At 42.6% G+C, this 26753-nt stretch overlaps 3 protein-coding genes across 5 annotated transcripts in view; 2 read left to right on the top strand and 1 right to left on the bottom strand.

Annotated features, from left to right (window-relative positions):
• On the top strand, positions 1–10445 carry SIRT5 (sirtuin 5). Its single transcript, XM_050321107.1, has 9 exons — positions 1–51; positions 458–590; positions 3046–3179; positions 4722–4947; positions 6542–6629; positions 7554–7607; positions 8503–8626; positions 9771–9886; positions 10259–10445. Exons 2-9 carry the CDS (start codon positions 476–478, stop codon positions 10332–10334), a joined length of 933 nt encoding a protein of 310 aa, XP_050177064.1. The 5' UTR covers positions 1–51; positions 458–475; the 3' UTR covers positions 10335–10445.
• A 108-nt stretch (positions 10446–10553) lies between these two features.
• On the top strand, positions 10554–15075 carry NOL7 (nucleolar protein 7). Of its 2 annotated transcripts, XR_007629655.1 has the most exons (9): positions 10554–10770; positions 11201–11261; positions 11348–11430; positions 11572–11603; positions 12494–12608; positions 13659–13780; positions 13861–13938; positions 14669–14826; positions 14939–15075. XR_007629655.1 is itself a non-coding variant. In XM_050321120.1 (8 exons), the coding sequence occupies exons 1-8, from the start codon at positions 10583–10585 to the stop codon at positions 14734–14736; spliced, it is 747 nt and encodes a 248-aa protein (XP_050177077.1). In that variant the 5' UTR covers positions 10554–10582; the 3' UTR covers positions 14737–15075. The 2 variants fall into 2 exon arrangements, 1 of the variants encoding a protein (XP_050177077.1); XM_050321120.1 differs by having other exon boundaries at positions 14669–15075.
• Positions 15076–15452: 377 nt separating this feature from the next.
• The window catches only part of RANBP9 (RAN binding protein 9), a 40433-nt gene continuing 29132 nt past the window's right edge, over positions 15453–26753 (bottom strand). Inside the window, exons 7-14 of one of the 2 annotated variants that reach the window (XM_050321086.1) lie at positions 26595–26707; positions 25165–25273; positions 23590–23780; positions 21741–21888; positions 20008–20081; positions 17657–17808; positions 16857–16968; positions 15453–16434 (exon numbers count right to left, since the gene is read on the bottom strand). In XM_050321086.1, the coding sequence (XP_050177043.1) occupies positions 16304–16434; positions 16857–16968; positions 17657–17808; positions 20008–20081; positions 21741–21888; positions 23590–23780; positions 25165–25273; positions 26595–26707 (1030 nt within the window). In that variant the 3' untranslated portion in view covers positions 15453–16303. Of the gene's footprint in view, positions 16435–16856; positions 16969–17656; positions 17809–19959; positions 20082–21740; positions 21889–23589; positions 23781–25164; positions 25274–26594; positions 26708–26753 lie in introns of both variants that reach the window. The other variant, XM_050321078.1, reaches the window with a different exon arrangement.

The raw sequence follows: 26753 nt of genomic DNA, 5'->3' as shown, positions 1-26753 counted from the left end.
GGGGCGGGACGTGCGAAGCCGCACGGCTCGGCCTCGGTCGCCGCCGGGGAGGTGAGTTGTGAGGCGGCGGGGCTCGAACCCGCGACCCCCATAGAGGGAGGGCCCGGCAACCCCGCGGGGGGACGGAGCCCCGGCGAGGGGGAGGCAGCGGAGGCGGCGAACGCCGCCTCCGCTGCCTCCCCCTCGCCGGGGCTCCGTCCCCCCGCGCTGCTCCCCTTCGCCCTTCTGCGGGAGGGCAAATGCACGTAGGCTCTGCTGCCTTCTGGGGCTGCCGCCGCGGCGGCTTCGTACCTTGTTTTTCCTTTTTTTTTTTTTTTTTTTCCTTCCTTGAAACGCCGGCTTGACAGAGAGTCGGGTCCCCGGGGAGTTGCTTCGGCGTGAGAATTAACGCGCCTCAAACAGGCCGCTTGTTTTTTTCCGTCTCTCTCTCTTTTTTTTTTTTTTTTTACCCCCCCAGGTGGAAGGTTCTTCCCCGATGTGTCTCTTCCAATTTACCGCCAGAAGGCTGGTTTCCCAGGCGCGCTGTGGGCTTAAGGCTTCGTCGGCAAAGAAGCAGAAGTTTCGCTTGGAAATGGCTCGTCCTAGTTCAAGTAAGGCATGGGTTTGTTTGCTTGAGGAGCACGGACAGGCTTTTAAGGTGGATTCGGAAGTCTAGAAGCGTTTGGGTGCTGGATGAAATCCGTAGGTTAATTCAGAATGTTTTGAAGAGTGTGAAGTTGCTTTTTATTCCTCCAGTTGTTAAAATTAACCTCCAGTGTCTGTATGTCCGTATAGTTCCACAAGCCCTTGCACAATTGCAGTCGGCATGGTTGCCCTGTGACATGTTTCTGGTGTTTATAATTTATGCACATAAACATACACTAGTTAATTGCATTTCCTTTTCATAATCCTAATGAGTAATAAAACTCATTCCGTATTTCTTTGTGCAAGAATTACGGAGAGCCCGGAGCATTTGTAACAGCTCAGGAGCAGGGTGTTGGGTAACCCCTGCAGTCCTGTGCAGGCGAGCAGTAGTAAATATTCTCCTTTTCTTCGTATGGGGATATTTTGGTTTTGTTTTGTTGTGGTTTTTTTTGTTTTTTTTTTTAATTTGAGAACGTACCTTAACTTGAAAACTGCACACAGAATGAAGCAAACCCCCAAGTGCCGAGGTGCACTTGCTTTTTCTGCCACCTTGAGCATCAGCATTTGGTTGCTGTCAGAGACCAGAGACCAGGCTGGGAGGGGGTTTGGCTTGAGCTTTACATGTTCAGGGCTTGTGAGGTTTTGTTTACAACAGTGGACGTGGCAGCAGAATAGTAGTGTTCTCTACCCAGTTCTGTGGCTCTTGTGCTGTGGGTCTTGGGACTTCTCCAGGAATTATTTCTCCTTACGGGAACTTACGTGCCTTTGGGTGCATTTTTTTGTGTTCTTTTTTTGTTTGCTTGGGGTTTTTTTAGGACCGCATAGTAAATTGTGGGGATAAGGGTTGTGATCAGCAGCTCAGAGTTCAGCTGGAGAGTCACTGGTGTTATACTGTGGGAGTCCATCCTGGGGCCAGTATCATTTAACACCTTCGTTCGTGATCTGGATGACAATGCAGAGTGTACTCTCAGTGAGATTCTAGACAATAGGAAGCTGGGAGGAGTGGCTGATACTCCAGAGGGTCCAGCCCTGGGGAGAAATAGCCCCAGGAACTAGGACCAGCTAGTGGTGACCAACTGGAAAGCAGCTTGGCAGGAAAGGCCCTGGAGGTCCTGGTGGACACCATGTTGACCATAAGCCGTAAGTGATGAACCCTTGTGGCAATGAAGGCTAATGGGTGTCTAGGCCGTACTCAGCAGAACATCTCTAGAGAAGTGATCCTTCTCTGCTCAGCCCTGTGAGACACATCTGACACGCTGGGTCCAGTGCTGGGCTCCCCGGTGCAAGAGAGACGTGGGCATACTGGAGAGAGGCCAGCGAAGATGACTAGTGGCTTGGAGAATCTGACATATGAGCAGAGGCTGAAGAGATGGCATTGTTCAGCTAGGAGGAGATCAATGCATAAAAATGCCTTATGGGAGTGGGTGAAGACAAGGCAGACTCTCCTCAGTAGTGCCCAGTGACAGGACATGAGGCAATGGGCACAAATCAAAACACACGAGATTCCATCTGAACGCAAGAAAACAGTTTGTTTACTGCGAGGGTGGTCAAACACTGGCATGAGTTGTGCAGGAAGGTTATGGAGTCTCCGTCCTTGGAGGTCTCAAAACCCATCCAACAGGACATTGTCCTGGATGGTCTGCTCTGGCTGACCCTACTTGAGTGCTGGGGGGAGGGGGGTTTGAACTAGATGATCTCCAGAGGTCCCTTCTGATTTTAGCCATTTTGTGATTCTAAAATATGTTACTTTAAAATTAGTGTCTGAAATCAACTGGAAGAGATATTTTGGTTTTTCTGTAATTAGCCTGTTCCTTTTTAATCCTGTTTTGACTCATAGAAAAAGGTAAAGGAAATTTCCCATGTTTTTCCCAAAATACTTTACCCTGTGTGGAAAAAATAAGGGAATAATACATTCAAAAATAAAAAATAGTCATAAACCTATTTCCTAGTTCCAAACCTAAGAAATGGGCAAGATGCTTCAGAAGGAAATGGGTTTTCCCAAATTACAATTTTGAAGGTGATGATACTTTGTGAAAAAAAATGTATTTTTTTTTAATCTTAGGATCTTACCTAACAATTAGGAAGCAACTGTTCCTGGGTGGTGGAAGCAACAGTTATTATTGTGGTAGCATCCAGTGTGTGGTTTCAGTTAAAGGCTCTACTTTTCAAATCTTGACTGTGTTCATTGTTTAGCACATGTTGCCTTACTGAGCTTGCTCATATGCATTTTTGGTGATTCCCAGGAATTGCCCTTCAAATTCCAGTATACAGAAACCAGTTGGTATTCTGAAATTAAAGCCATGGGAGGTGTGCCTAGAAGCCATTTCTGGATGCCTAAGTGTGCCAGCACTGTCTGCATTGCTCTTCTGTAAAAGTGTTAAGTACTTGAGCAGCTGGGTTTTCTTCCCTCCCCACACACAGATATGGCTGATTTTCGAGAGGTGTTTGCCAAGGCGAAGCACATTGCCATTATCACAGGAGCCGGGGTCAGCGCAGAGAGCGGCGTTCCTACCTTCAGGGGGGCTGGAGGTTTCTGGAGAAAGTGGCAAGCCCAGGTAGGTACTGGTGGCCCAGTGCCTGTGTAGCCGTGTTTCTCTGTCCATCAGGTAGGTGAGTGTGGATGTAGAGGGTCAGAAGCAGCTGAGGACCTGAAACCGTGGAAGTGCTCCCACAGCAGTTTGGCAGGGTCAGAGCTCTCTCCCTACAGCTGCCTCTGCAGCTCTTCCCAGTGACCTGGGGATCTGTTTGGTGCAGCTGCCAACTTTTTTCTGTCTTTCATTTTATCAGTTGCTTGGGTATAACAGCATTCTTGCAGGCAGTTCTAGGTCTTTCTACTGTCCTCGTTCACTTGCTGCCTTGCAGTTCAGCTGTTTGCTCATCTTCTGATACCCTCAAGGTTTCTCCTTAATCGTGGGGCCTTTCCTGTTTTAAACTCCTAAGAACCTTTTACCAAACTAGCAAAGGAAGAACCAATGATAGCGACTAGTTGTTTTCTTTTAATCTTGGTGTCTCCTAATACTTCTTAAAAATGCTTTAGGACTTCTTTCTTCTATTTGGGGGCAGGTTCCTCACATCAAGCTCTGTCTCTCTCAGTGGAGTGATCCTGCCAGCACTGGGAGCCGCTGGGGTGGGAGAGAACGTGGGAGCAGACACTGAGGGTAGAGTGGTGCAGCTGCAAGCACCAAACTGTGCCTGCTGTATAGGTGCCTCATGAGCCTCACGCTGCTTGGTGCCACAGATGTTTCAAGCAACTGTGATGTTGTCAGTACTTGCTATTCCAAACACTGCAATCACATTTGCTTTTTTTATGGTTTTTAATTACAACATTCCTGAAAGATTTGTTAAAGTCAAAAAGGAGTCAGAGAGGTGAGTTTTTCAAGGTGGTTTGAATCTAAAGATGAGTTTTTTCTTTCAAGTGAGTAGCACTGCAAGTAAAGCCTGTGTGTGTATAAATGCCTGGTCCTGCTGCAACAGAAACTTGCATTCAGTGTTTTAATATCAGCAGAATTGTGCATTGAGGTGTTAGATAGAGGAGCTACTTCCTGATTTGAGAAAAGATAAGGCAAAGTTGCTATGAAAAGCAGAGCTTCAACTTTATCAGCACATCAAAGACAAGGCGTCAGACTTTGGTTTTGACAGCGTGTGTAATTTAGCTCGTGTTACACTTAAAAATGCAGAAAAGAAATTGCTAGCAAAAGAAATATATCCACATTATGCTGTGTTTTATGGCTGCTGTGGAAAAGAGAGTTGGATATCAAAAAATTGTGTGCATTGAAATATCTCTGTTTCCTTTGCGCTGTACTAAACTCCTGATAGTTTGGTAGGGCAGTACAAAATAAGGTCCAAGTGTACTGTGTAAGCTCAGGTACCACAATATTTCTGTAAGTTCTTTTCTAATTTGATAAGACACCTTGAGTTGTCATCCTCATAAGGGCTACTGAACTATTCTTATCAACTGCATCTAGTTATAAATACTCTGCTTCTGATTAGCTTGTGATGCCAGTAGCAGTATAAGTGGCAGTGATCCTGCAGGCTTCATCTAGTGAAGGGATTTTCTTGCCCTTTTTTTGTAGAGTGACTTGGTATGTCTTTTCCAGGAGCTGGCTACTCCCGGGGCTTTTGCGCGAAACCCTTCCCGCGTGTGGGAATTTTACCACTACCGACGGGAAGTGATGTTAAGTAAACATCCAAATCCAGCACATATTGCCATTGCAGAGTGCGAAAAGCGTCTGAGCAAGCAAGGAAGGAGCGTTGTGGTCATTACTCAGAATATTGATGAACTGCACAGGAAGGCAGGCACAAAGCACCTCTTAGAAATTCACGGTACGAGCTGGTTTACCTCTTTGCTACAGGCCAGAAAACCCAGGGTGGGCAGTGGGGAGAAGATAAAGCAGGATAAGTACTGGGAGAAAGGAAATTTGTCTTTAAAAGTATAACTTGCATAAAGTTATTTACAGTAACACCCTGTTCTCTTTTGGAAGCTGTTTCAGATACTTCATATCCTCTCTTTATTTCTCATCTTTAAGATCTCAGAACCTCATCTTCCTGTTTTTAATGGATTTTTGGCAGCATACAGGAACTGGTTCTCCCTTCCTGCTTTCTCAGTTTTGCCTCAGATCCACTTGAATACATCTGACTGTGACTGCACTGAGAAATGGGGAAAAAAATCCCCCAAGCACTCCCACTGTGTGGCAGTGGTGGTGCTAGGCCAGTACTGCCACCAATGAAAGATGTATTGGCAAGACTGGCCTCACCAGCCCTGGTGGTTTCCTTCTGTCCTGTTCTGTCCTGTCCCCACCTGTGCAGTCCTTGGTTACAGGAGGACAAAGGATCTGGAAATGGATGAGATTCCCTTACCTTTGTCTCATACACCCAATGGTACTCCCTGTCTTTTTCCTGTAGTCAGTGGCATTCCTCACTCCCACCCTCTCTCCCACAAAGTGCCAGAACAGAAGGCAGGTGCAGCACCTGGAGGTCACTGAGGCTTTTAGATCTGAGGAAGTGTACAAGTGTGGAGAGAAGGAGGGTGGGGAAGCCCTTCCCTACCCTTGGGAGGTGTCCCACTCCTCCTTTTTCCACTCCGCAGGCTCTGTGCAGAGTGGAAATCTCCCAGGACAAAGACCCACCCTGGCCCTCCAGCATTATGGTGCTTTTTAACTTGAGTATCGCAAAAGGTTTAAATGGGATTTCCCACTGCCACTTTTGTGATTTGGGCACAAGAAACCTGCACAAACTTTTTTGCAGTTGTGGATCCAAGGGTGAAGCTTTGCATATAGTTTAATTTTGGTTATCTGTATTTTTTACGAAATGGAAGTGATTTAAAACTGTTGGTAATATTGCACATTTCTACAGCATGTTACTAATGCTACAAAAGTCTTGGGGTTGGGGAGTTTTCCATGAAACAAAATGGTGTTGATCACGGCATTTCTTTTTTTTTTTAAAGAAAATGTTTCTGATCTAATAGGAAAAGCAATAAGCAGAAATAATCTCCCTCAGTGATATTTTAAATTATGATTTTTCTCCAAAATACTGTTACAGGACTGTGTATTACTCATGTCCTGAGGTAGAACAAGGTGATACATCATAGCTTAGTGGGACTGCTGCTGTTTTCACTGCAACTTTTCAGCTGAAAGGGCTTCGTCTGCCTTTGCTGGGCTGGGTGTGTGCTTACTGGTGACACTGGTCACCTTGGGTTGCTGAACAAAAGACTGTGGGTAAATGCTGTGTAAACAGCATCTCATTCATAATGCTGCCAGCTTTCAACATTTGGCTGTTATGTCCATGTAGTAAGTTACCCACCAAGTGTAGTCTTCAAAGTCAGATAAAGGCTGTCTGGGATAAACACAACCACTTGCTTGTACAGCCACACCTTAGAGCCGTCACTTCATCCCTGATGTTTTCTCTTTGTGTGTTTCAGGTAGTTTATTTAAAACTCGGTGCACCAGCTGTGGAAACGTAGCTGCGAATTACAAGAGCCCCATATGCCCTGCGTTGGCCGGGAAAGGGTAACGTGTCTGCTTTGCAAACTCTCTGTGCTTTCTACTTTGTCTGCTGTTCAGTAGCAAAGGAACTATTTTAGGAGCATCTGGGAATTCCAGCCAACCACCTCCTTTTACTTGAGCATTAATAATGCTTAAATTTTACGCAGCTGTTTTGAAACATGAGGATACTGTTTGGTAACTCCAGTGAGAGCCCTTGGTGCCATGAACTCCTGTAAATGAATGATTGTTAACCTCTAAGTCAGCACAACATGATACATGTTTTAAATAGAACAATTTCAGCTTATCTGTGACTCTTATATGGGAAGTCAACTAATTGTGAGAATGTGTTTTGCTCCCATCCTCTTCACTTTCAATTTTTTTAATTAAGGCAGATTCTTATTCCTTAAATTGAACTGTCATAGTTTTATACATCCATTTCCCTCTTCTGCATCTCTTGAGCACCTTTTAGCTTTTGACCTTCAACTCCTCAGTTAGATTCTCCTGATTAAAAATCTCAAAATACAGATGTGTGAAACAATCAGGATGGAAGCATCAGTTCCCAGGATCCTTCAGTCTCCTTTTTCTAGCCATCTTCTTTCTTTCACCATTTAAAATGAAAGTGGGAAGGGGTATGGGCCAGGCATATGCTCACAGATTTTTAGTGCATTTTTTTCCCTTTGCATTTCACCAGAGCTTTAGACGCTACATAAATAATTGCTGTGCCTTTGACAGTCTTGAACAGTCTTGACAGTAACTCAGCTCTGGGATAATTCTGGACAAATGCCTGCCTGCCATGTGTGTGGTATTTTAGGGTTGCAGTAGGTGTTGAAGTTGGCTGGAGTTGCAAAGATTCCTTGACTGGAGAGTGTGCTTTAAAGAAAACTAAGTTTTTATTATTATATAAAGTGCTTTTTTTATGATTGAATATGTATTTCAATTTTGTAACAGGGCTCCAGATCCTGAAACAGCAGATGCTGCGATTCCAGTCGAAGACCTTCCTCAGTATGTATGGACTTCTTTGTTTTTTGTTGTTACCTCTTCACGCTTTGTGCATCTCAAAGGCTTGTGTTACTGTTCGTATTGTTTTGGAAGGACACTGAGATATTCCACAGGAGAGAAAGGTGTGGGACTTTGTCCCAGAGCCTAAAGAACTGACAACAGCAGTGTGTACTAGAAGTCACCACGATGCCAAAGGCATCACATGTTTGTGTACTTGAGTACCAAGATGAAACATGCCTGAATTCATGGGGACTGTAGTACGTGAAGTAGTTAGAGAATTGCAGCAAAAAAATGAGGGCTACAACAGCAAATGTTTTGTTACTTTGCAGGTGCCACTCACTATTAGTCTGGAATACTGTGCTGGGTTACAGCCACTGCATAGTCTCTCACAGGCATTAAATGTGCCATGATGCTTTTTTATTCTGGCTGAAGCTTTACCTTCTCTAGTCGCAGATGCAAAAATCCATCGTATTTTTTGTCTGGTTCCTAAGAAAAAGAGGCTAATGGTGTGATGCTTCTGTCCTTTGGTTCACTTTCTCCTTAAAAACCAGTTAGCCAATTTGTTAAAAGGAGGCCGAAGTTTTAATTTTCATGCATTTCAGGAGATGAGTAAGGGGAAGACACAATTAAGTGTCTGTGTTGAAAAACTGTTCAGCAACCCATTCCATGTGACCAGGCAGCACATGTGTAATTCCAACACGTGTGGCGTGAAATCAGCCACAGCACATGGAATTGGCCCAGCACAATATTAGGGGAGGGTGTGGGGAGGGCTCTGAAACAGAAGGGAAAGAGTGAGGGAAGGTAAGATGTGCCCAAGTATGAAAACTGCTTTGACATTTTGCAGCTTGCAAGGTTCACATCAGCAGCGTAACGCTGTCCCTTTGTGATGTTGAAATAGGTGTGAGGAGGATGGCTGCAATGGGCTCCTACGTCCTCACGTCGTGTGGTTTGGTGAAGCCCTGGATCCCGACGTTCTCACAGCAGTTGAGAAGGAGCTTGATATTTGTGACCTCTGCTTGGTAGTGAGTGGTGCTTTCATTACTTGTCTTCTGAACCGGCAGGGAAGCCACGCTAAGGAGGTTGCACCTCCTGGGTAAAGCAGATGTATCTCTGCTTCCCTGAGGAGCTAAAAGCCCGTGAGGGGCTCTCTAGTGTCAAGTGTAAAACATTAAAAGACCTTGAAGTTTGAACATATACACAGACTGCTCAGAAATTACCAGGTACACAGGTGTTAGGGGTTAGCCAATATTGTTTGGCTCTTGAATTTCACTCCCCCTCTAGTCTGCTCTTGGGAGACCCCCACTTGGAATACTGCATATAGTTCTGGTGCCCCCAGTGTAAGAAGGACATGGAACTGTTGGACTGAGTCCAGAGGAGGGCCATGAAGATGATCAGTGGGCTGAAGCACTTCTTCTATGAAGACAGGCTCAGAGGGCTGGAGAAGAGAAGGCTCTGAGGAGACCTTATAGGAGCCCAGAGAATCTGTAGATGCCCAGTCTCTGGGGGTGTTCCAGGCCAGGTTGGATGGGGCTCTGATCAGCCTGGTCTAGCAAAATATGTTCCTGCCCACGGCAGGGGAATTGGAACTAGATGATCTTTAGGATCCTTTCCAACCCAAACCTTTCTGTGGGTCTAATTTCTCAGAGAAAAATGTAATTATTTTGATGCCCAGTCTAAAAGAAAAGAAGTGACAAAATGTCGTAAGAAGGTAGCTAGCTGTTATCCTGTGCTGCCTTTTTTGTGAGGTAGTTTACATGCGCCATTTAGGTTCCAGATCCCTGAGCAAAACACTTGCTCAGAATATTGTGTTCCGTTTACTGAATAATCTCAAGTAACACAAGGAATGTCTTGGGTTTTTTTCCCTAGAGACAAAGTTTTGTTTCTGGCATTTTTTTTTTTCCATCTGGAGTTCTAATGCACAAACAAGCTTCTTTGGGCTGTATCAGAGAAACAATTCCTGATTGTTACGCTGTGTTAAACAGCTCCATATGCAGTAATACTAATTGGAGATACTGGTTTGGTTTAATTTCTGTAGGGATCTTGCACGCTTTAGTGGCTTTTGCACATCGGGTGTTCTGAGAAGGGCCCTCACCCGTGGGGTTGGTTTGGTTTTGTGTTTTAACCACTGTCCTGCTACACTTGTGATTTGTCTCCCCGTCCCCGCAGGTCGGGACCTCCTCTGTGGTTTATCCTGCAGCCATGTTCGCCCCTCAGGTCTCCGCCAGAGGAGTGCCAGTCGCAGAATTCAACATGGAAGCTACTCCTGCCACAAACAGATTCAGGTAAAGCTGTTCAGAGTAGCAGCCTTTAGGCCCCTCCACCTCCGTTGTCTTTTGCATCCAACTACTAAAATGCTGGTTTTAGACAAATACGATATAGTTTTCTGCCCAGTGCTTAAGAAATACTATTTTAATAAGTAAGAACAGATGACAGTTCTTTCATGGTGGAATCAAGTTTTACTAAAGACACAACTGTGGTTTCCTAAGTGGGGGGATGAAGTCTGTCCTAAAGTCCCAGAAGGCCTACAACCCTCTCCCCCTCTTACCTCCTCTCCCCCCCTGCAAAAGGTGCTCAGGCGCTGCCAGGTAACGAAGCAGCAAAAAGCAGGATGCGCTGGTGGCTGCCCGCGCCTAAACCCGGCCTCTCCCTTCCAGGTTTCACTTCCCGGGCCCCTGCGGGACCACGCTGCCGCCGGCGCTGGCGCGACACGAGACGGAGATCATCTCCTGAGCTCCGGGAGCGGCCCGACGGGACCAACGCGGCGGGGGCGCGGCGGGCGGGCGAGAGGAGGCGGCGGGTCTCGCCGGACGGGTCTTCACGGCAATAAAGAGGCGATCGAGACCCGCCGCCGCCACTTCCCAGTGTCCTGTGTCCGTCGGCGCGCGTCCAGGGGGGCGGGACAGGCGTGCGGGTTTCCCGGCGCACGGCATTCCCCGGCGGAAGGCGGGAGCGGTTCCGGGGCGGGCGGCGCGGCGACCATGGCGATGGCGCGGCGAAAGAAGGCAGCGGCGGCGGCCGCGGGCAAGCGCAGGGCTCCCGCCGCGCTGCCCAGCCCGGCCTCCTCCTCGGAGGACGAGGCGGACGAGGCCCCGGAGCAGGTGTCCTTCGGCGCGGCGAGGGAGGCGGCCGAGGCTGAGAGGAAGCTCGTGGGGGAGGCGGCACGGAGGTGCGGACACACGCGGGCCCGGAACGACACTTGCCGGGCACTTCACCCCTCTTGTCCCGCACTCCCTGTTCGCCTTTCTCACTCCCCGCTTCTTACCCCTGCTCTCCTCTTACGTTATCCTTCTTACGTCTCTCACCATCCTCTAGTCCTCCCGGTTTTTTCCCCTTATCCTCTCTCTGACACCCCCTTACCCTCCTTCTAATTCCCTTCACTTGTCTTACCCCCCCATCCCCTGTCTTACCCTGCCTTCACCCGTCTTACCTCTTGTTATCCCCCCTTATTCCCTTTCACCCTTCTTACCGTCCTCCCTTAAGCCTTCTTCCCCCCTCTGATTCCCCCCTTCACCCCGTCTTACTCCCTTCGTTCCTCCTCCCCCTTATCCCTCTCCTACTCTGCAGCCGCGCTGACGGCGCCTCCCGCCTCCCCGCAGGCACCGGGAGCTGCTGAAGGAGAAGCGGCGGCGGCACCAGGAGCTGTTCGCGGAGCAGAAGGTACAGCTGCGTCCCCCTCACCCGCTCTCTCCCTGCTCCGGGGGGGCCGTGGGTGAATGCCCGCCCGACTCTCCTCTCCTCCGCAGAAGCGGAGGCTGCTGCCCGAGGCCGTGCTGCAGGAGCTGCAGGAACTGCAGGATGTGGCCGCCACTGCTGCGCCGCCCGAAGGGTGAGGAGATGTAGGGAGCTCTGGGTCGTCTCGGTGGACGCTACCCAAGCCGGGTCCTGGCACTGGGAGACCGGGCTTCAAACGGGAGTAAACGGAGTGTGAATTGGAAGAGTAACCTGTTGGTTTTTCCTTGCTCCCCAGACTCGCTGAGCAGGCTCCGGCAGATGACCAAGGTATGCTACAGCTTGCTTTGCTAGCATGGTGCGCTTCTGATATCTCAGGAGTTCATTTCTGTGCCAGAGCTGCAGTGGGACATCTCTGGTAAAGACACCTTCTGATAGTCTGAAACATGGACAGGCCGGACAGACTTTCTTTTCCCAAGGGAAAATCGAAAGTCACATTTAATCTAATTCTTAGGCCTTCTGCAGAAGTTGCTTGCTGTACGCTGATTTCAGTTAAAATAGCCTGAGGTGTTTAAGGAAATCTTGGGCAGGTGTTATAGCTGAAAAAGCAAGGATTACCGAAGGTGGATTAATATTCAGCACTTGTTTAAATTATAATGGCTATTCCTGGATAGAGTTGTTAAATCATTTTGATACTTTACACACCAAACTACAATTTAATAGCATCTGTAAAATATGAAGTAACTTTTTTCTCAAATTCAGAACTACAAAGACAAGAGTCAAGAATATCGCTGCTGTTTTCATCTGTACTTCCAAGTACTTCACAAAACCCCTTTTATTTAAACAATTCTCTCATCCCTAGCTCACATAATTATATTGCTGGATGGTGTAACTGCTACTTTTTATATTGGCATAACAAAAAGGTGAACTGAGAACAAAGTGAGACTGAAGCTGAGGCAGGACTCCCAGTTGTTGTCCCACCTGTAGCTGTTGTGTTGCACTGAATTTTTGTCCTGTAATGAATCCCATTTTGTTGATGCCAAGGAAGGGGAAAGCTGGCTAGCAGCCACCAACTTTGGGTTGCTCCCTTGAGGTGTGTTTTTTTCCCTCCTTCTCACAGCCCTTCTTACTACTCAGTGCTTCTGAAAAACGCTTGTTTTTTAATTCCTGTTCCTCTTATCAGTTTTGATTTGTAATGTTTAGGAAATTTTGTTTTAAAGTTACTTCAGGTGAAGAACTTGAAGATGAGGCTGAGAAGCAGGAACAAGGCCCAGCCCAAGGGCAAGGCCAAGCCAAAATGCAGGTGAAGAAAGGCAAGGCAAGAAAGGGTGCCAGGTAGGAGGGTCCAGGATGATCCAGGGTGGCTGCATTTTCCTGGGTGATGGGGCATTGCTACAGCTGTTCTGTCACTGCATGGCTGTACCCTCTTCTGCACTTCATGTTTCCCCCTGCTCTTCCTCTGATTGAAAGCATAGTTATGTGCTATAAGCACCTTTAATATCTTCTGTTATAGCATGCTTATATAGAATCATAAAATGGATTGGATGGGACCTTACTTAAAGATCAGCTACTTCCAATCCCCCCTGCCATGGGCAGCAACACTTTCCCTTAGGCCAGGTTGCTCAAAGCTCCATCCAACCTGGCCTTGAACAACTCCAGGGATTGGACACTCACACTTCTCTGGGCAACCTGTTCCAGTGCCTCACCACCTTCACAATAAAAGATTTTTTTCCTAATATCTAATCTAAACCCACTCTGAGTTTGAAGCCTCTCCCCCTTGTCCTGTCACTACATGCCCTTGTAAAAAGTCTCTCTCATCTTTCTTATAGGCTCCCTTCAGGTACTGGAAGGCTGCAATTAGGTCACCCTAAATCCTTCTCTTTTCCAGGCTGAACAACCCCAGTTCTCTCAACCTTAATGTGTGCATGCATATATAACAAAATCTGTAATATAAATAATTTTTATATGTTAGGTATATATAACTGCTATGAGATAACTGGGCAGTCATAAGACAGCAGTACACACTGTGTTATGTGCTGTTACAGGTGGGGTGGTTGAGCACTAAATTCCCATATTTCAATCTTTTTTTCTTTTTCCTCTTTATTTCTTTGTCACTGATGTCCCTAGAAAGGAGCTGCACTGGCTTCTGGGAGAAATAGTTCAAGACTCCCAACAAATGACTCGGGGCACACAAAGGCATATAACAACAGCTTCAGAGTTCTGGTCCCATTTTTTATTTTTTTAATGCTGCCACCAAGCTCCTCTGAGCATCAGAAACCAGCAACTGCTGCAGTTGTGCTCAAGTAGCCAAAGCTTGACACTGATGCGTCTGTTGTTCTGGGTTCTGTAACCATGGTAAAGGGATTTACACATCTTTTTAACTAGGTCAAAAGGAAACTACGCAGCTGTGTGCTTAAAAGATCAGAGTTCAACAGGCCTCCACCAACAGCTCGCCAGAGACTTTCTAAATGCTCAGCTCTATGGGCCACACACCAACCGGGTACAGGGTAAGCAGTTTTGGTTAGGCAGGTCTGCATCTAGTCTTGTCTGGCTTTAACTTGGTAATTAACACTCATTTCTGTTTCAGCAAATGAATTTTTTTCCCTTGCAAACAAGAAAGACCCAGTTAAAAAAGCTGCAGTTCAGTTTGTGGACAAATCTTGGGGTGAGTGTTAAAAAAGTGTGTACTACTTTTGCATATATGGTTAAAAGTAGACTTGAGTAAAACCAGTGTTCCCATGTCAGAGGGCTGGGGCTTGTGACACTCTAACTAAAGACTGCAGTAGTTAGAGAAGGGCAGCAGAGCATTACAGCCTCAGTGGGTGTTGGGAGCATGTCCCTGGAGAGGGTGTGAGACACAGAACTTGGAAAAAAATTGCCTCATTTTTGGAACATTAAGAAAGCACATATGGGCCTAGAGCCATGGCTGCTCGGTGAAATAAATAGTTTAGTAACTGCTGTTTCAGCCTGCAGCCTCTGAGCTGTTGGAAAGTGTTCCAGGTATGTGTAAAACTTAAAAGCAGGGATATCAAATTCCCAGAATTTCTGTGTAAGCACAGAGAAATAGCACCTGTTGGGGACAGACTCACACCCACACAGTCTGTGAGGCTCTCGAACACCAGAGGCAAAAGTTACTGATCCTTAAAGCACCCAGGGTCTGCTTTTCACTTGTGCCCCATCACTAAAAGCACTGCTGTACCTGCATCCCCCTTCTGAAGGTGCATGGTGCACGCTGGTACCCCTGGACAGTCAAAGGCACCTGATGTATATAAAATACCATTAGGAAGTTTATCAGTTTTGCAGTCAGTTGTTCTGTTCTGAGATGCTGCAGCAGTCACTGGATTGCTGCTTCTCCAGCAGAGGGGCAACTAACAGCTATTTATTTTTTTCTTAAGGGCAAGAAAAAAAGGAAAAAGCAGCAAGGTTTAAGAAACGTTGGATTGCAACACAGACTAAAAATTGAGTCTGAGAACAGAATTGAGTCTGAGAACAGCTTTTTCAGAAGACACTGTTAAGGACTTTTACTGAAAGTTAATCTCTCAAAACAACAATGGTAATTTTTCCCCCACTTCATCATCACTTTGCTCTCAGCTCCACCTACCAGACAGCACTGACCTTCACCAAGCTGTGCCTGATCAGACTTCCTTGTTCTCTCCCCCTTTCAGAAGTTCTTGGGGAAGCTACAAGGCAGCGGGGCCAGGGCAGTGTTGTAGAACAGCGGGTGTTAGCACCAGACCCTGTTGAGCTGCCTCCATGAGGTAATGCCTTTGCAGAGAATAAAGATGAGCCATGTTGTACCTACTGTTGTGGATGCTGCATTTCTTGCAGCAGCTTCAGTTACTTGCATCTCTAAAGGGAAGTCTGTACCCTAATAGCAGAATCACTAAGTCAGCTCACACAGCAGGACACTTCCCTCAAGCCCGATCATTACTTTCAGAGCAGTAAGGGAAAATCCCTTACTCCTTGAATAAGATTCTATCAGTGCATGGACTTGACCCTCCTAGCTAGACTCACTTTGTGGCAAGAACAGGGCCAAGCCTTTAACTTCTGACAGCCCAACTGCTGCAGGAAAGGGGCATTCCTGGCTAGAGCCACGCTCTCCATTCCTGGGTCTACATAAGAACTGCTGTTCTAGGATGAAACTCTGGAACGAAGACAATGTAGCATACAACTCCATGCTACCCTGTATGTAGAAGTAAGTTTTTAATGGCTGGTTAATTATGATATCACTACATTTTATTGCAATATAGTACTATTTAAGCACTTTTAAAAATGCAAGGTGTACAAAGATTAAATTAAGACTGTAAATTGACTAAATATTTGGTTTTTATATAAATAGGTCATAACCACACTGTGTTGACATGTAATACTGTTATAATACAACAGTTAAACTGGTGAGCCTACACAACAGAAGCTGTCTGTAGTTAAACAAGAAAACAAAGTTGAAAAGACCATGTTAAAACAAAAAAACTACTAAGATCAACAGGTTGGGATTGTAAGTAGCAACAAACATATTCACTCAGCTCCTGAGTAATTCAAGTTTTACAGTACACATTAAAAAATATCATTTCTTCCCATCAACACTATATATCCAAACCATTTGCATTTTGCAAATTACACTGATTGAACTATGTAACAATGGGGGTGGAGGTTGGCAAGTCATCCTGCTTGACATTTACATCACCCACATGCTAATACATCCATGTTTTCTAGTCTTCCGTCCCACCACAAGGTAGCAGGATTTTTGGTTTGTTTTGGACAATCGTTTAAAGGATTGGTACTTGTCAATTTGCATGTCTGACGTTACCACTGATATTTTCAACTCTTAGTTGTCTAAGAGGTTTAAAGATGGAAATTTTCTCCTAACACTAAGTTAGAAATCATTTGCATCATGCTGTAAACTAGGAAGCAACATAAAGCGACAGACTTGTCCTTAGTACATAATTAAAATTCCAAATTCCAGTCAGCAGAGCTGGTCTACTTTCCATGTTGAATATGCCACAACACCTTTCAGACCTTCAAATGCATAGCTAGTGTAGGTAGTCTTCCACTGTGGCGAACGCACAGGATCCAATGCCTGACCGAGCCATCAATCCCAGACACTGTGATGCCTGTCCCATGGCCAGGGCAAGTGGTGGTTGCTTTGGCAGATTGTGAGTCTCTGGAACAAAGAATCACAGTGGCAGTTAAAATACCTGATTAATTTCATAGCAATACACTGAAACCTTGATATTTAAGCTTGCTTCAATCACTCATTTAAAATTCCTGTGTTTACTTTCAAAGTTTGCTCTTAAAAGCCAGACAGAGCAGAAGCAACAAAGAGACATTTTCAAATTCCCCGCTCAAGCACCATTATTGAACAGGCCCATTTTTGGTCTGAACGATGTAACAACAGACAAGCATCTATTACATTAAAGTGCCCCCCAAAACTACCCGTCTTCCTAAAAGGGTGTATCCTAACATTGCTATCCTTCATTACTCAGTAAGTGACTGATGCACTATGAGCAGCAGGGCCGCCTGTGTGGGACAAGAGAAAGGCACTGCCCACCACACCACACCTGGCAGTCTCCAGGCCATACCTACCTAGTATTGCACTATTAAGTACAGAGCACACTGGTTCTCTTTGTATCGGGTCAAGCTGATTTCCAACGGGGCTGCTCCAGGGATCGGAATACGCGAGTAAACTGAATGCATCCTGTGGGAAGATGATTTTTATTACATTTCATAGCTCTATGCTACTAGTGAAAACAAGGACTATTCACCTATTTTGATTCAGTATCATGAAAGGAACTGTCAGTGTCTATCAATACAAAAGGATAAAAAGAAATTGTGACGGGGCTTGCTCCGCTTGGAGCAAGCAGTGTTTTTCCCAACAGCAAGACAAAAGGTAGCAGTATTTTAGTAAGCGATGGGGTAAGAACACAGGCTGAAAACTGCATGCGGTCGTTGGCTGGAGAATTCTCTTCCAGAGTAGTCTCAAATCAAGGTAAACTAATTAGCATGCAGAGTACTAAAGAGACCACGTAATGGGCATCTCTACCAATCCTCTCGTGGTTCATTTATCATTAGAGCCAAAACCAGCACTTCGATTCAAGAGGCCAAATTACATGGTCAGAAATGAGAGAAAGTGCTAAATTAATTTCTGGGTTTAATTGCATTACAGCACAAAATTAGCTTCCCTGTGCATGTGTTACGCAGACAAGACAGGAGACAGTGCTACACCACAGCTGACCAGAATACTGCTCTCAGACAGACACATAAGTACACACAAAAAATGCCAGAAGTTAAAGCAGAGCAGTATTGCAGCACCACATGCTGTGGGAAGTTCCTGCTAGGCAGCACAGTTATTCACCTTAACACCACAGTTCCAAGATTAAAAATACCTTGAGCATTTTCTTATTCACTGTGTTTTTCCCACATTCTCTTCTTAGTTGCTCGCTCATTGCTTGCAATTCTCTTCCAAAATGGATCATCCTTTCAATGGCTGCTTGGCTGCCACCACAGAGCTGACGTCTTAACTGACTTGAATCTACTTCTGCAAAAACGATATCGTCATCATCACCACTAATAGAGCTGAAAGTAACAACCTGGGGATCTACAGAATCTGCACTGATTGCACTCAAAAAAACCAGCTGCCTTCTCAGAGAGACCTTGGCACCATGAACTTCTATACTGAGCACTGCTGAATTGCTCCTTTATGAACATTTAAGAGACTTCACTAACTAACAGCAAAGGCTATTGACACGTGCTGTTTATTTTGCAATGGTTAATTTAAAACTAACTAGACTATAAACCAAATTTAGGATAAAATTTTATGGGAGTTTAAAAACAACGGAAGTCCACACAGTTCCACTTTTTTAATTCTTTGGCATTGCACCTCTAAAGATGTGCCAAATCTGGAACTTCTAAAAGACAGCAAAACCCCCTGAACTTCCTGAACAGCCATGATGGAGTCTGCTACAAGACAATCATTCAGACTCTTCATACTCCTTGTAGAATATATTATCTTAATCATTCAGACATTTCAGGCTTCTTTTGTAATCAAGCAAAATGTTACAATTGATTTCTTTACTGTTTGCTACAACATTCCCCAATACTAATGATTTTAAAAAATATTGATGAAAATTATGAATAGTAAATTAACTCTTGGCTTCTCTGAAAGTTCTGCCTTTTTAAAATTTACAATTAAGCAACATATTAAAAAAAGGCATTTATCCGTTCCTTGCCCTTTTTCATAAATGGAATCAGGTTTTAAATGAGCATTTTGAGGTACACTTCAATTACAAAACTATTATTCTTTCTGACTTTACACCACTATCTAGTGTTGTATTTTGACTACTATTTCAAACAAGGATTTTTAACTGGAAACTTTTGTTTTTCCTTAGATGTAGGCATATCACCTCTGGAAAATACTTGCCTACTGGACATTATTACATACACAGCACTAAGGATATTATATATATACACAATATATATTTCAAAAAGTGAAAAACCACCAAACTCAAACTGGGGGCAGTAAACAGTGTAAGTGGAGGACCCACATTTCTTTTTTTACAAAGGTGAAGAACCCACAAGTCTTCAAGTAGCGGTGTTTGTCACTAGCTGCAGCCTAATCTAGGACATCGCCTTCCAAAGGCAGAAAAAAATGTTACAAAAAGCACAAACAACTCTGTGCCCTGTGCAGCCACTGCATGTCTGTCACAACAAGTCTCTGAGAAAAAGGCTCCAAGAGAGTAAAGAAGTATTTTGGTTGTTCTGTCACAGAAATGAGGTCTTGTTATTATCCAGCTCCAGAGCATAACGCAGGGGAAGCAGTCTGGCAACTTGCTTCTCCCCCCTTCAGGGCTGTAACGTCATTACATTTGCTGTTCAAAAGTTACCTGGTATCTACCAGCAAAGCTGCAGGATCAGCAACAGCACTTGCCCCAGGAACTGTGAAGCAGGCACAGATCTCTGTGTGTGCTTGACTAGACTGCTGCATTCTGAAAGTCTCGAGTTTCACATTTCATTTAAACTACCTGTTAATTGATGTCCAGTTAAATCAATTGTTTGAGAACCTAGTTCTGCAGCTGCACAAAGGGCAAATCAGACGGGATTTAAATATTCATTTGTCACCAATGTCAACAGATATGACTGACTATAAAGCAGGTTAAGTAAAACAAAGCTAATTTTTAGACCACAACTATAAAGCAGTAATTTTTTAGTGGAAAATATGAACAAATTATTTTAATTTTTTTTTTTTTTTTACATTTTCCAAATATAGCTGTTTCCTTGAGCACTAAATACTAGCACTTTGAGTTCTTCAATATAAAGATTTAGAATGTCTACACTGTAAGCGAAGCACAAAGATGCCATGAGAACCATGAATGGGAAGAGGACTAGGGGAAGAGGGAGAAACAATCTGCCAACCCAAAGGCAGGGGTGCTATACAACAGGGTGCTTCTTCTTAAAGGTACTTCCTTAGAAATTGGTGCTAGTTTCAATAGCCACAATATGCAACCTGTTTTCTCTATTCTCACACTGATATTGGACTATTTAAATCAGTGGTTATACGATTTACATCTAGTAACAGCAAAACAAAAGATTTGAGATAATAACCCTAATTTTCAAGTTGGGAAGCATTGCAAGTAAAAACATAACCTTGTTGCCATCACTTAATAAAAATGTAAGAAATATCACTGCAGACCCATTTCTGTGTCACATTCTTCCATTTCGTGATCATGTTTAGAACTACCATTTAGGAAGCCATTGGACGAAGTCTCAGCAACCCCATTGGAGTAGTGATCTGTTTCCATGTCTACATCATTGCTGAAAAGAGAGTAATAAATACAAGTTTTACTCATATTTAAGTACTTAGGTTATCTTCACAACTTCATCACAGTACTTCTTCATGTTGGCTACTGAAAACCTGCTTTAAATATTACCAAGTTAGACCACAGTTTCTTCTATAGCAACTGGTGGTACCAGAGCACCATGGAAATTTTAAGGCTGTCTAAACTAACATTAAAATTCAGTAAAATAGTACTTTCAGATGCTGAAAAATTAAACATGTCCCCCATTATTCAGGAGTAAGGAGTAACACTTTCTACATAAACACAAAATTTTTTTACCTTGTTTATATATCTTTATGTACACAGAGCTGGAGAAAATATACTATTCACATTTTATTTTTAATATAGTTTTGTCCATATACAGCCTACTTTGAAAATGGATTTAGGTAACTAATTCTTTCAAAAATGCCTTGATCTCTTATTTACTCTTAGTGGAATGACAGGGGGAAAACAAAAAATAAAACCCTAAAGCAAATGCTGAGTAAACCAAAACACTGAAGAGATACTGAGAGGCAAATTCAGAGCATTCAACTCCTCACCATACTTTGCTCGCAGCAGGTCACAGAAGTGCTTTTAGAAAATGCCACACGGCTTTGGGGCCTCAGCTTTGCTGACAGTTGCATCCTAGCTTGTTCTATTTTGTTATGGAGAATAACAACCTAAAACCTCTGTCACAACCAAATATATTAAATTTAGAAGTTTATTATCTTGCTTCTAAGCAACCAAATATACTCAAGTTTCCTTTGAGGAAGGAAACCAAAAGGCCTTTCCAACTGAGCAACATCACAGCCAAAGAACTGTCTTCCTCCTGTGAAAAATCTCCACGTTGCCTGGACACTGCCAGGCTTTTTGGCAGAGGCAATTGCTGATGCAAACAGAAATCACGAAGTTAAAAACTAAATTGTTACTCTTGCTTTTTTACCCCAATTATCACTATCCAACTGAAATACTTTTGGTTATCACCACTGCATCATTACACCCTGCATGGTAGTTTTGGGAATCCATTTTGGACAACGCAGCCAAGTACTGCTGCATTTCACATCAAATTAGGTTCTGCTGCATCAGTACAACCCAGAGTTACTGGTAATGAATAACTATATTAACCCTCGTTAATAAATTTATTTTCATTTTCTGAATTGAATGTGTTTGCACAAGTGAGAGTGACTGGAACATGCAAACAACAAAAGGGAGTCCACATTTCATATGCATCTCAATCATGTTTACTTTGCAGATACTGCCACAAATCGAGAGTATCTGGGAAAACTTTTCATTACCTACATGCAACAAGCTTAAATCAGTGTCAATGGCTTAAATTAAAATCCCAAGTGCCAGAAAGCTAGTTAACCTTCGCTGTACAACTTCAAAACTGACCATAAATGGCTATAAACCAGATTATTTTTGTCCATTGCATTTCTTTAACCCAAGAGGAGAAAAGAGCCCATTAAGTTTGAGTCATCAAAATAACACAGAAGCACACCAGAATGATCACAAGCTGTTGGCCTCTTACACGGTGTATTTCAAATGTCCTTGGAAAAAAAAAATCATATAAAATTCCACTGAAAACTCTTCTCTGCAATGCAAGCACGTGGACAACACAAGCCTTAACATAAGTTAGAAGCATCTGAAGTTTATTCACCTGGAGTAGCTGTTAACCTGCTGTGATCTTGATACATTTATGTTGTTTAGCTCTGGTACATTCAAGCTGGTGGTCGTGTGTTTACTGTGACAGTAAGACTGATGTGCTTTATTTGATATTACTCCATTACTGCAACTACTTTCAAATCCTGAAAGAAAGTTTTAACAATTATAACCATCTACAAACTTACTTGTAAGTACCAATTTATAACAGTGAAATAAGTAGAGAATAATTGTCCCTGGTCAGCAAATGCTAGATTTGCCAAACTAACCCAAATACTTTGCCTCCATGTTTCAGAACCTTTCAATTTTCTACAGTGTAGAAGATAAGCATTATCATATATAAGATTACATACATTATATGTATATTTTATTTTGTTAATATTATTATATATAACAAGTATGAACATAGACATGAGAATGTTTTTCAGTTGTACTAATAGGCCAGTAAAATAGAAAACTGCATCAACGTAGAATCATTTCTTTTAGAAATGATGCGCTGTTTCTGAAAGATCTGAAAATCTTTTCTAGGCCACTGTAGTCATTATTAATGAAAGCAAACATGCACCTTACTAATTGTAATCACATAATTCTTTTGATAAATGCGCAGTAGAATTTGGTGCTGAATATCTTACATGTTGCTTTCACCATGTAACTCTTAATTGTTAATACTGTGCTTTGCTAAATAAAATTAGACCATGCTGTGAAATAATATCTGGCTAAAATCTCCTCTGACCCTTGTAAAATATGATAAACTACCATTTAAAGCAAACATGTAATTACTGGTTCTATCAAACCAGGAGAGCTCCCTGGTATCTTCTAATACAGAAACAAGTCACAGAAAGGGCTTATAATAAAGAAAATAGCTGCTGCCTTTTAGGAAATCCCAAACCTCAATTCTAATAGTACATTCACCAACTTGCTTATTAAGGGGTTCCTCAATTTTCAAAATTGGAAAAAACAGAGGTGCAATACATTCAAATGACCACCTGAAGAACAACCAGAAAATCTGAGTGGATCTCCACTGACAAATGTGATGGCACTCCTTTGACAAAGAGGGAAGAAGAGTGAAGCTGCTGTCCCTTCCAAGGGCAGCAGTTATTCTGGTGGCCAGGCTACACTGGTTTCCCACTCCATCCCAGAGAGAAAAAAATAAATTAAATAAAGCACCTCCAATCAGCTCCAGTATGGATTTAGAAAGTAAACAGAAGTGAAAGCTGATGGTCTCTGCTATCTTAAGTCTTGTCTTCAAGGATGGCATGTTCATGTACTATTTTAACATGCTCTATTTCTTCTCTGCAGAGGTGCTTTGGAATACATGGGGATCTCCCCATAGGTAGCTCTGAACATTCATGGTTTCCCACTGAAAATTTCCAATTATCTAAATGCTCTAAGAACTATTTCAATTGTGCAGAATTATAGCTGCCAGCAGAAAATCCTTTCCCTACTCCACCACCAAGCTTTTGGTGTTTCCTATATAAGTGCAGCTGTTGCTAATTCTCCATCAACACCATAGGAAAGGGATCATATACACCACTTACTGGATTTAAACCACCCTACCCAAGCCATAAATTATCACCAAAAGGACAACAGAAATTTTTATCAGAACCTTTCATCTCCCAGAGAGAAGCATTTCTTAGAAACTGGTGACAACCTACTTTGCAAACTCAAAGTAAAAACAACAGCACATGCAAAAAACATTTGATGAAACTTTCACATTGCCCAGCGACTGAAAAATCACATATTTTAATCATTAAAATTATACTGTTATACAAAGCATTCAGTATAAAATCTTAAGTAATGGTATGGTATTTCCAAATCTATGTGGTATATCCTCCACGTGAACTTACCAGTAAAGTGTGTGCTGCTCCCTTTGCCTGTTGCCAAATTGTGAATATTCATTCCATGGCTGGGACTCATGCTAGGACTACTGAATGATCGTGGGCTAACAGGGTAACTATCTTGAGATTTTGGACTGTGGCCTCCCAAACACCGCACTTCACTGTCCGTACCATTCACCATCTCTATAAACTGGCGCACCCTAAACAAAAGGCAAAAAGTTAAGCTAATAAAACAATTTATACATTTCAAATTACCAACGATAGCAATGATTTCATTTTAGTCTTAAATATAGAACAAGACTGACTCAATAAAATGCTGCATGTCAGTAACCCAATCATCAATGAGCTTTGGAGTATTCCACCAAAAATACGCAATTACAAATTTGTGAGGGAGGAGAACAGGAATATTATCCTTCAAGGACAGACTTTGTCAGCAAGTCCTTAAGGTTTAGAGAATTAAACTATATATTTTCTTGGTTTAACTGTTTTAGTCGGCAGGGGCAAGGTTATTTCTTGAGAAAGATATGTCGTTATGTTGTCATGTCTGTAACTTCTCTCAAAGTAAATGAGAACATAGTTTGACTGTCTGAAACAGCAAAGGGTAACTTAACATTAAACATTTGCACTAGAAAACAGTTTGAAAAGCAAGCTCATATACAAACCTTCCGTTTAGAGGCTTTTGCTCTTTGTCAATTGCATTTTAGATAAGGAGGTTTTAGTATGGACTTTAAGAAAGCTCAAACAACTGATTTATGCTTTATGCTTCAAGAGCTCAACAGGCAAAATTTAGAATGACAGATTGAGAAAAAGGTAACATACAACTGACATTATCAAGTGAAGTGTTTCATCAAAATGTTCGCATTTTGTGAATTCTGTGATAAGTCTGGAGTACTATCACGTGAATTCTGTTTAACACTTGAGCATGACAGACTTCAAACACATTCCAAGTTACTTAACTGAACACAAAACTAAAGTGCTTTGTTCTTACAGGAGATAACAGATTTTTTCCACATTCAAACAGTGCAATGTGATACAAAATTCTGGAGGAACAGCCCAGCTGGCAAGTAAAAATGCCAGAATGAAGGTAACTATTGTGTGCCTGGGAAGCCAAGAGAACTCTTTGGGATTATGAAATTTCCACAGTTTTAGCCAGAAGTTTCTAGTAAAGTGACATGGAATGAAACACCTCATTTAAACTGATCTTTAAAGTCAGTCACCCCTTTGGAGGAACAGACTAACTTATCACAACAGGATTCTTAATCTTGAATGTGATACTGTATCAGTTTTCATTTTAAGTTTTACTTGACACCCAAATGAATTACAATTTATTAAAAAAAACCTACAAAACTTAGTTCTATAGAACAAGTCTATAGGGAGATGTGAATTATGCTGCAAACCAGGAGCTTGATGACAAAACCTAGTTAAACATGTAGCAAATAAGAAGAGCATGAAAAAGTGAAATATACACATTTTCTAAAAAGCGCTGCTTAACTTTGTTTAAATTTCTGTGAAAGCTTTAAATGTCTTGTCTCAGAAGGTACTGTGCCATCTATAAACACACATCTGTATAATTTGAAGACTCACTTTAATGCAAATAAGAGATTAGGATTTCTTTCTAGTAAACTTGGATACAACTGTTGTGTTGTTTCAATGGCTTCTCCCATTCTTCCTGCTAAAACCAATTTCTGAATTCCTGTTCACCAAAAAACAAATAAGAGATTAGGATTTTTTTCTCGTAAACTTGGATACAGCTGTTATGTTGTTTCAATGGGTTCTCCATTCATCCTGCCAAAACCAATTTCTGAATTTCTGTTCACCAAAACCAACATCAGTTAAATGGACAGCTTATGGATTAATACACGTACATTAAAGATTAAAAGACATTGCAACCATCAATCAACAAGGTTTTTTTGTCTTAGAAAAAAATAGCATAAAGAAAGATCATTCTTCCTTAAAACGTTCGAAAGGAAAATTTAAGAACTGCACTCCACCTACATATACCTAAATGAGAACTCAGTATATTTATTGCCAGCATCCAACTGCTTTGTAGTCAGATTGTGCATTTAGAGATAGAACAAGACTGCAGACGCTCTCTGCGATTTACTTCTCATTTTCACAACTTTATAAATAAGAACATACCAAACTATCGTCACTCAAAAACATCCAAATTGCATCCCACTCCCACAGGTTCAGTTCTGAGAAAAACAAAATTTAGTCTCTCTCACCTACAACACATACTTCCAGTCAGATTACAATGGAGTAAAGCTTTTCACGACAGTCCCTGCTTTAGTTGATGCTTCCGTGGCTGTAACTTGGCACAAGTTGCAAACAGCCTAATCATTCTATCCACTGTCAGAGAAACTGATCCAAATGAAAAACAGCCCAACAAATGGGATATTTTTCAACCAGAGCAGTTTCCCTATGTGGTATGTCATGCAGTAACACAACTGCTTATGTTCAGAGAGCAGAGATTTAAATGGATGAGGAAGGCACTGTTTAATCAGGCTGCCTAACAGCCCTGCCAAGGCAAGTTAGAACTGAACTGCTCTAAGTTCTCCTTGTCCTCTTTCCCCTCACATCTGGAGGCAGGAAAACTCAAGTTTAACTAATAAAGCATTCTCTAAACTCAATCTCTTTTCACAGTTAAAATAAAAATTTAAATGTTTGTCAAGACTGAGTTTTATACTCTTGTTTGAGACTGACCATTAGCTCTCATAAACACTCATTTAGAGACATTACACACATTTGTTTAAGATAGATCACATTTTCCATTCAAGAGAAAAAGACAACAAGGTACTTTTACCACATTCTGCCACATCAAACACTTTCCAAAGCATTACCGAACAAATTTTTTGTAACCAGCTGTTCATACATGTGTAACTTTATATGACAGCAAAGAACTGTCCTATGGAGTAGGGCTGCAAGGAAGTTCTACATTGGTGCTTATGAGAAAGCTTCATGTAATATTTGTTTAAGTGAGGAAAAAAGGGATGCAACATGCTTTCCAGCCTTACTTTGTCTATTCTTAATGGAAGCTAATTCTTCTAGCACAGTCTGGTCTGTGGATCTGGCGAATGCTTCTGCTGTTGCACAGTATCCATGGTGAACTAAGTAAGATGACACCATTCTAAAAATAAACAAAAACAAAACCCAGAAATACAGGTAAAGAAACT

Source organism: Myiozetetes cayanensis, unplaced genomic scaffold (genome assembly GCF_022539395.1).
Source record: "Myiozetetes cayanensis isolate MyiCay16 unplaced genomic scaffold, myiCay2020 scf1, whole genome shotgun sequence".
NCBI classification, from domain to species: domain Eukaryota; kingdom Metazoa; phylum Chordata; class Aves; order Passeriformes; family Tyrannidae; genus Myiozetetes; species Myiozetetes cayanensis.
This window is presented reverse-complemented; position numbering and strand designations above follow the sequence as displayed.

Coding starts and splice junctions, on each gene's coding strand:
- NOL7 (XM_050321120.1), top strand. CDS start 10,583: ATGGCGATGGCGCGGCGAAAGAAGGCAGCGGCGGCGGCCGCGGGCAAG. Junction 11,604..12,493: donor GGCTCCGGCAGATGACCAAG/GTATGCTACAGC, acceptor TTTGTTTTAAAG/TTACTTCAGGTGAAGAACTT. Junction 13,781..13,860: donor ACACACCAACCGGGTACAGG/GTAAGCAGTTTT, acceptor TTTCTGTTTCAG/CAAATGAATTTTTTTCCCTT.
- SIRT5 (XM_050321107.1), top strand. CDS start 476: ATGTGTCTCTTCCAATTTACCGCCAGAAGGCTGGTTTCCCAGGCGCGC. Junction 3,180..4,721: donor GGAGAAAGTGGCAAGCCCAG/GTAGGTACTGGT, acceptor TGTCTTTTCCAG/GAGCTGGCTACTCCCGGGGC. Junction 9,887..10,258: donor CCTGCCACAAACAGATTCAG/GTAAAGCTGTTC, acceptor TCTCCCTTCCAG/GTTTCACTTCCCGGGCCCCT.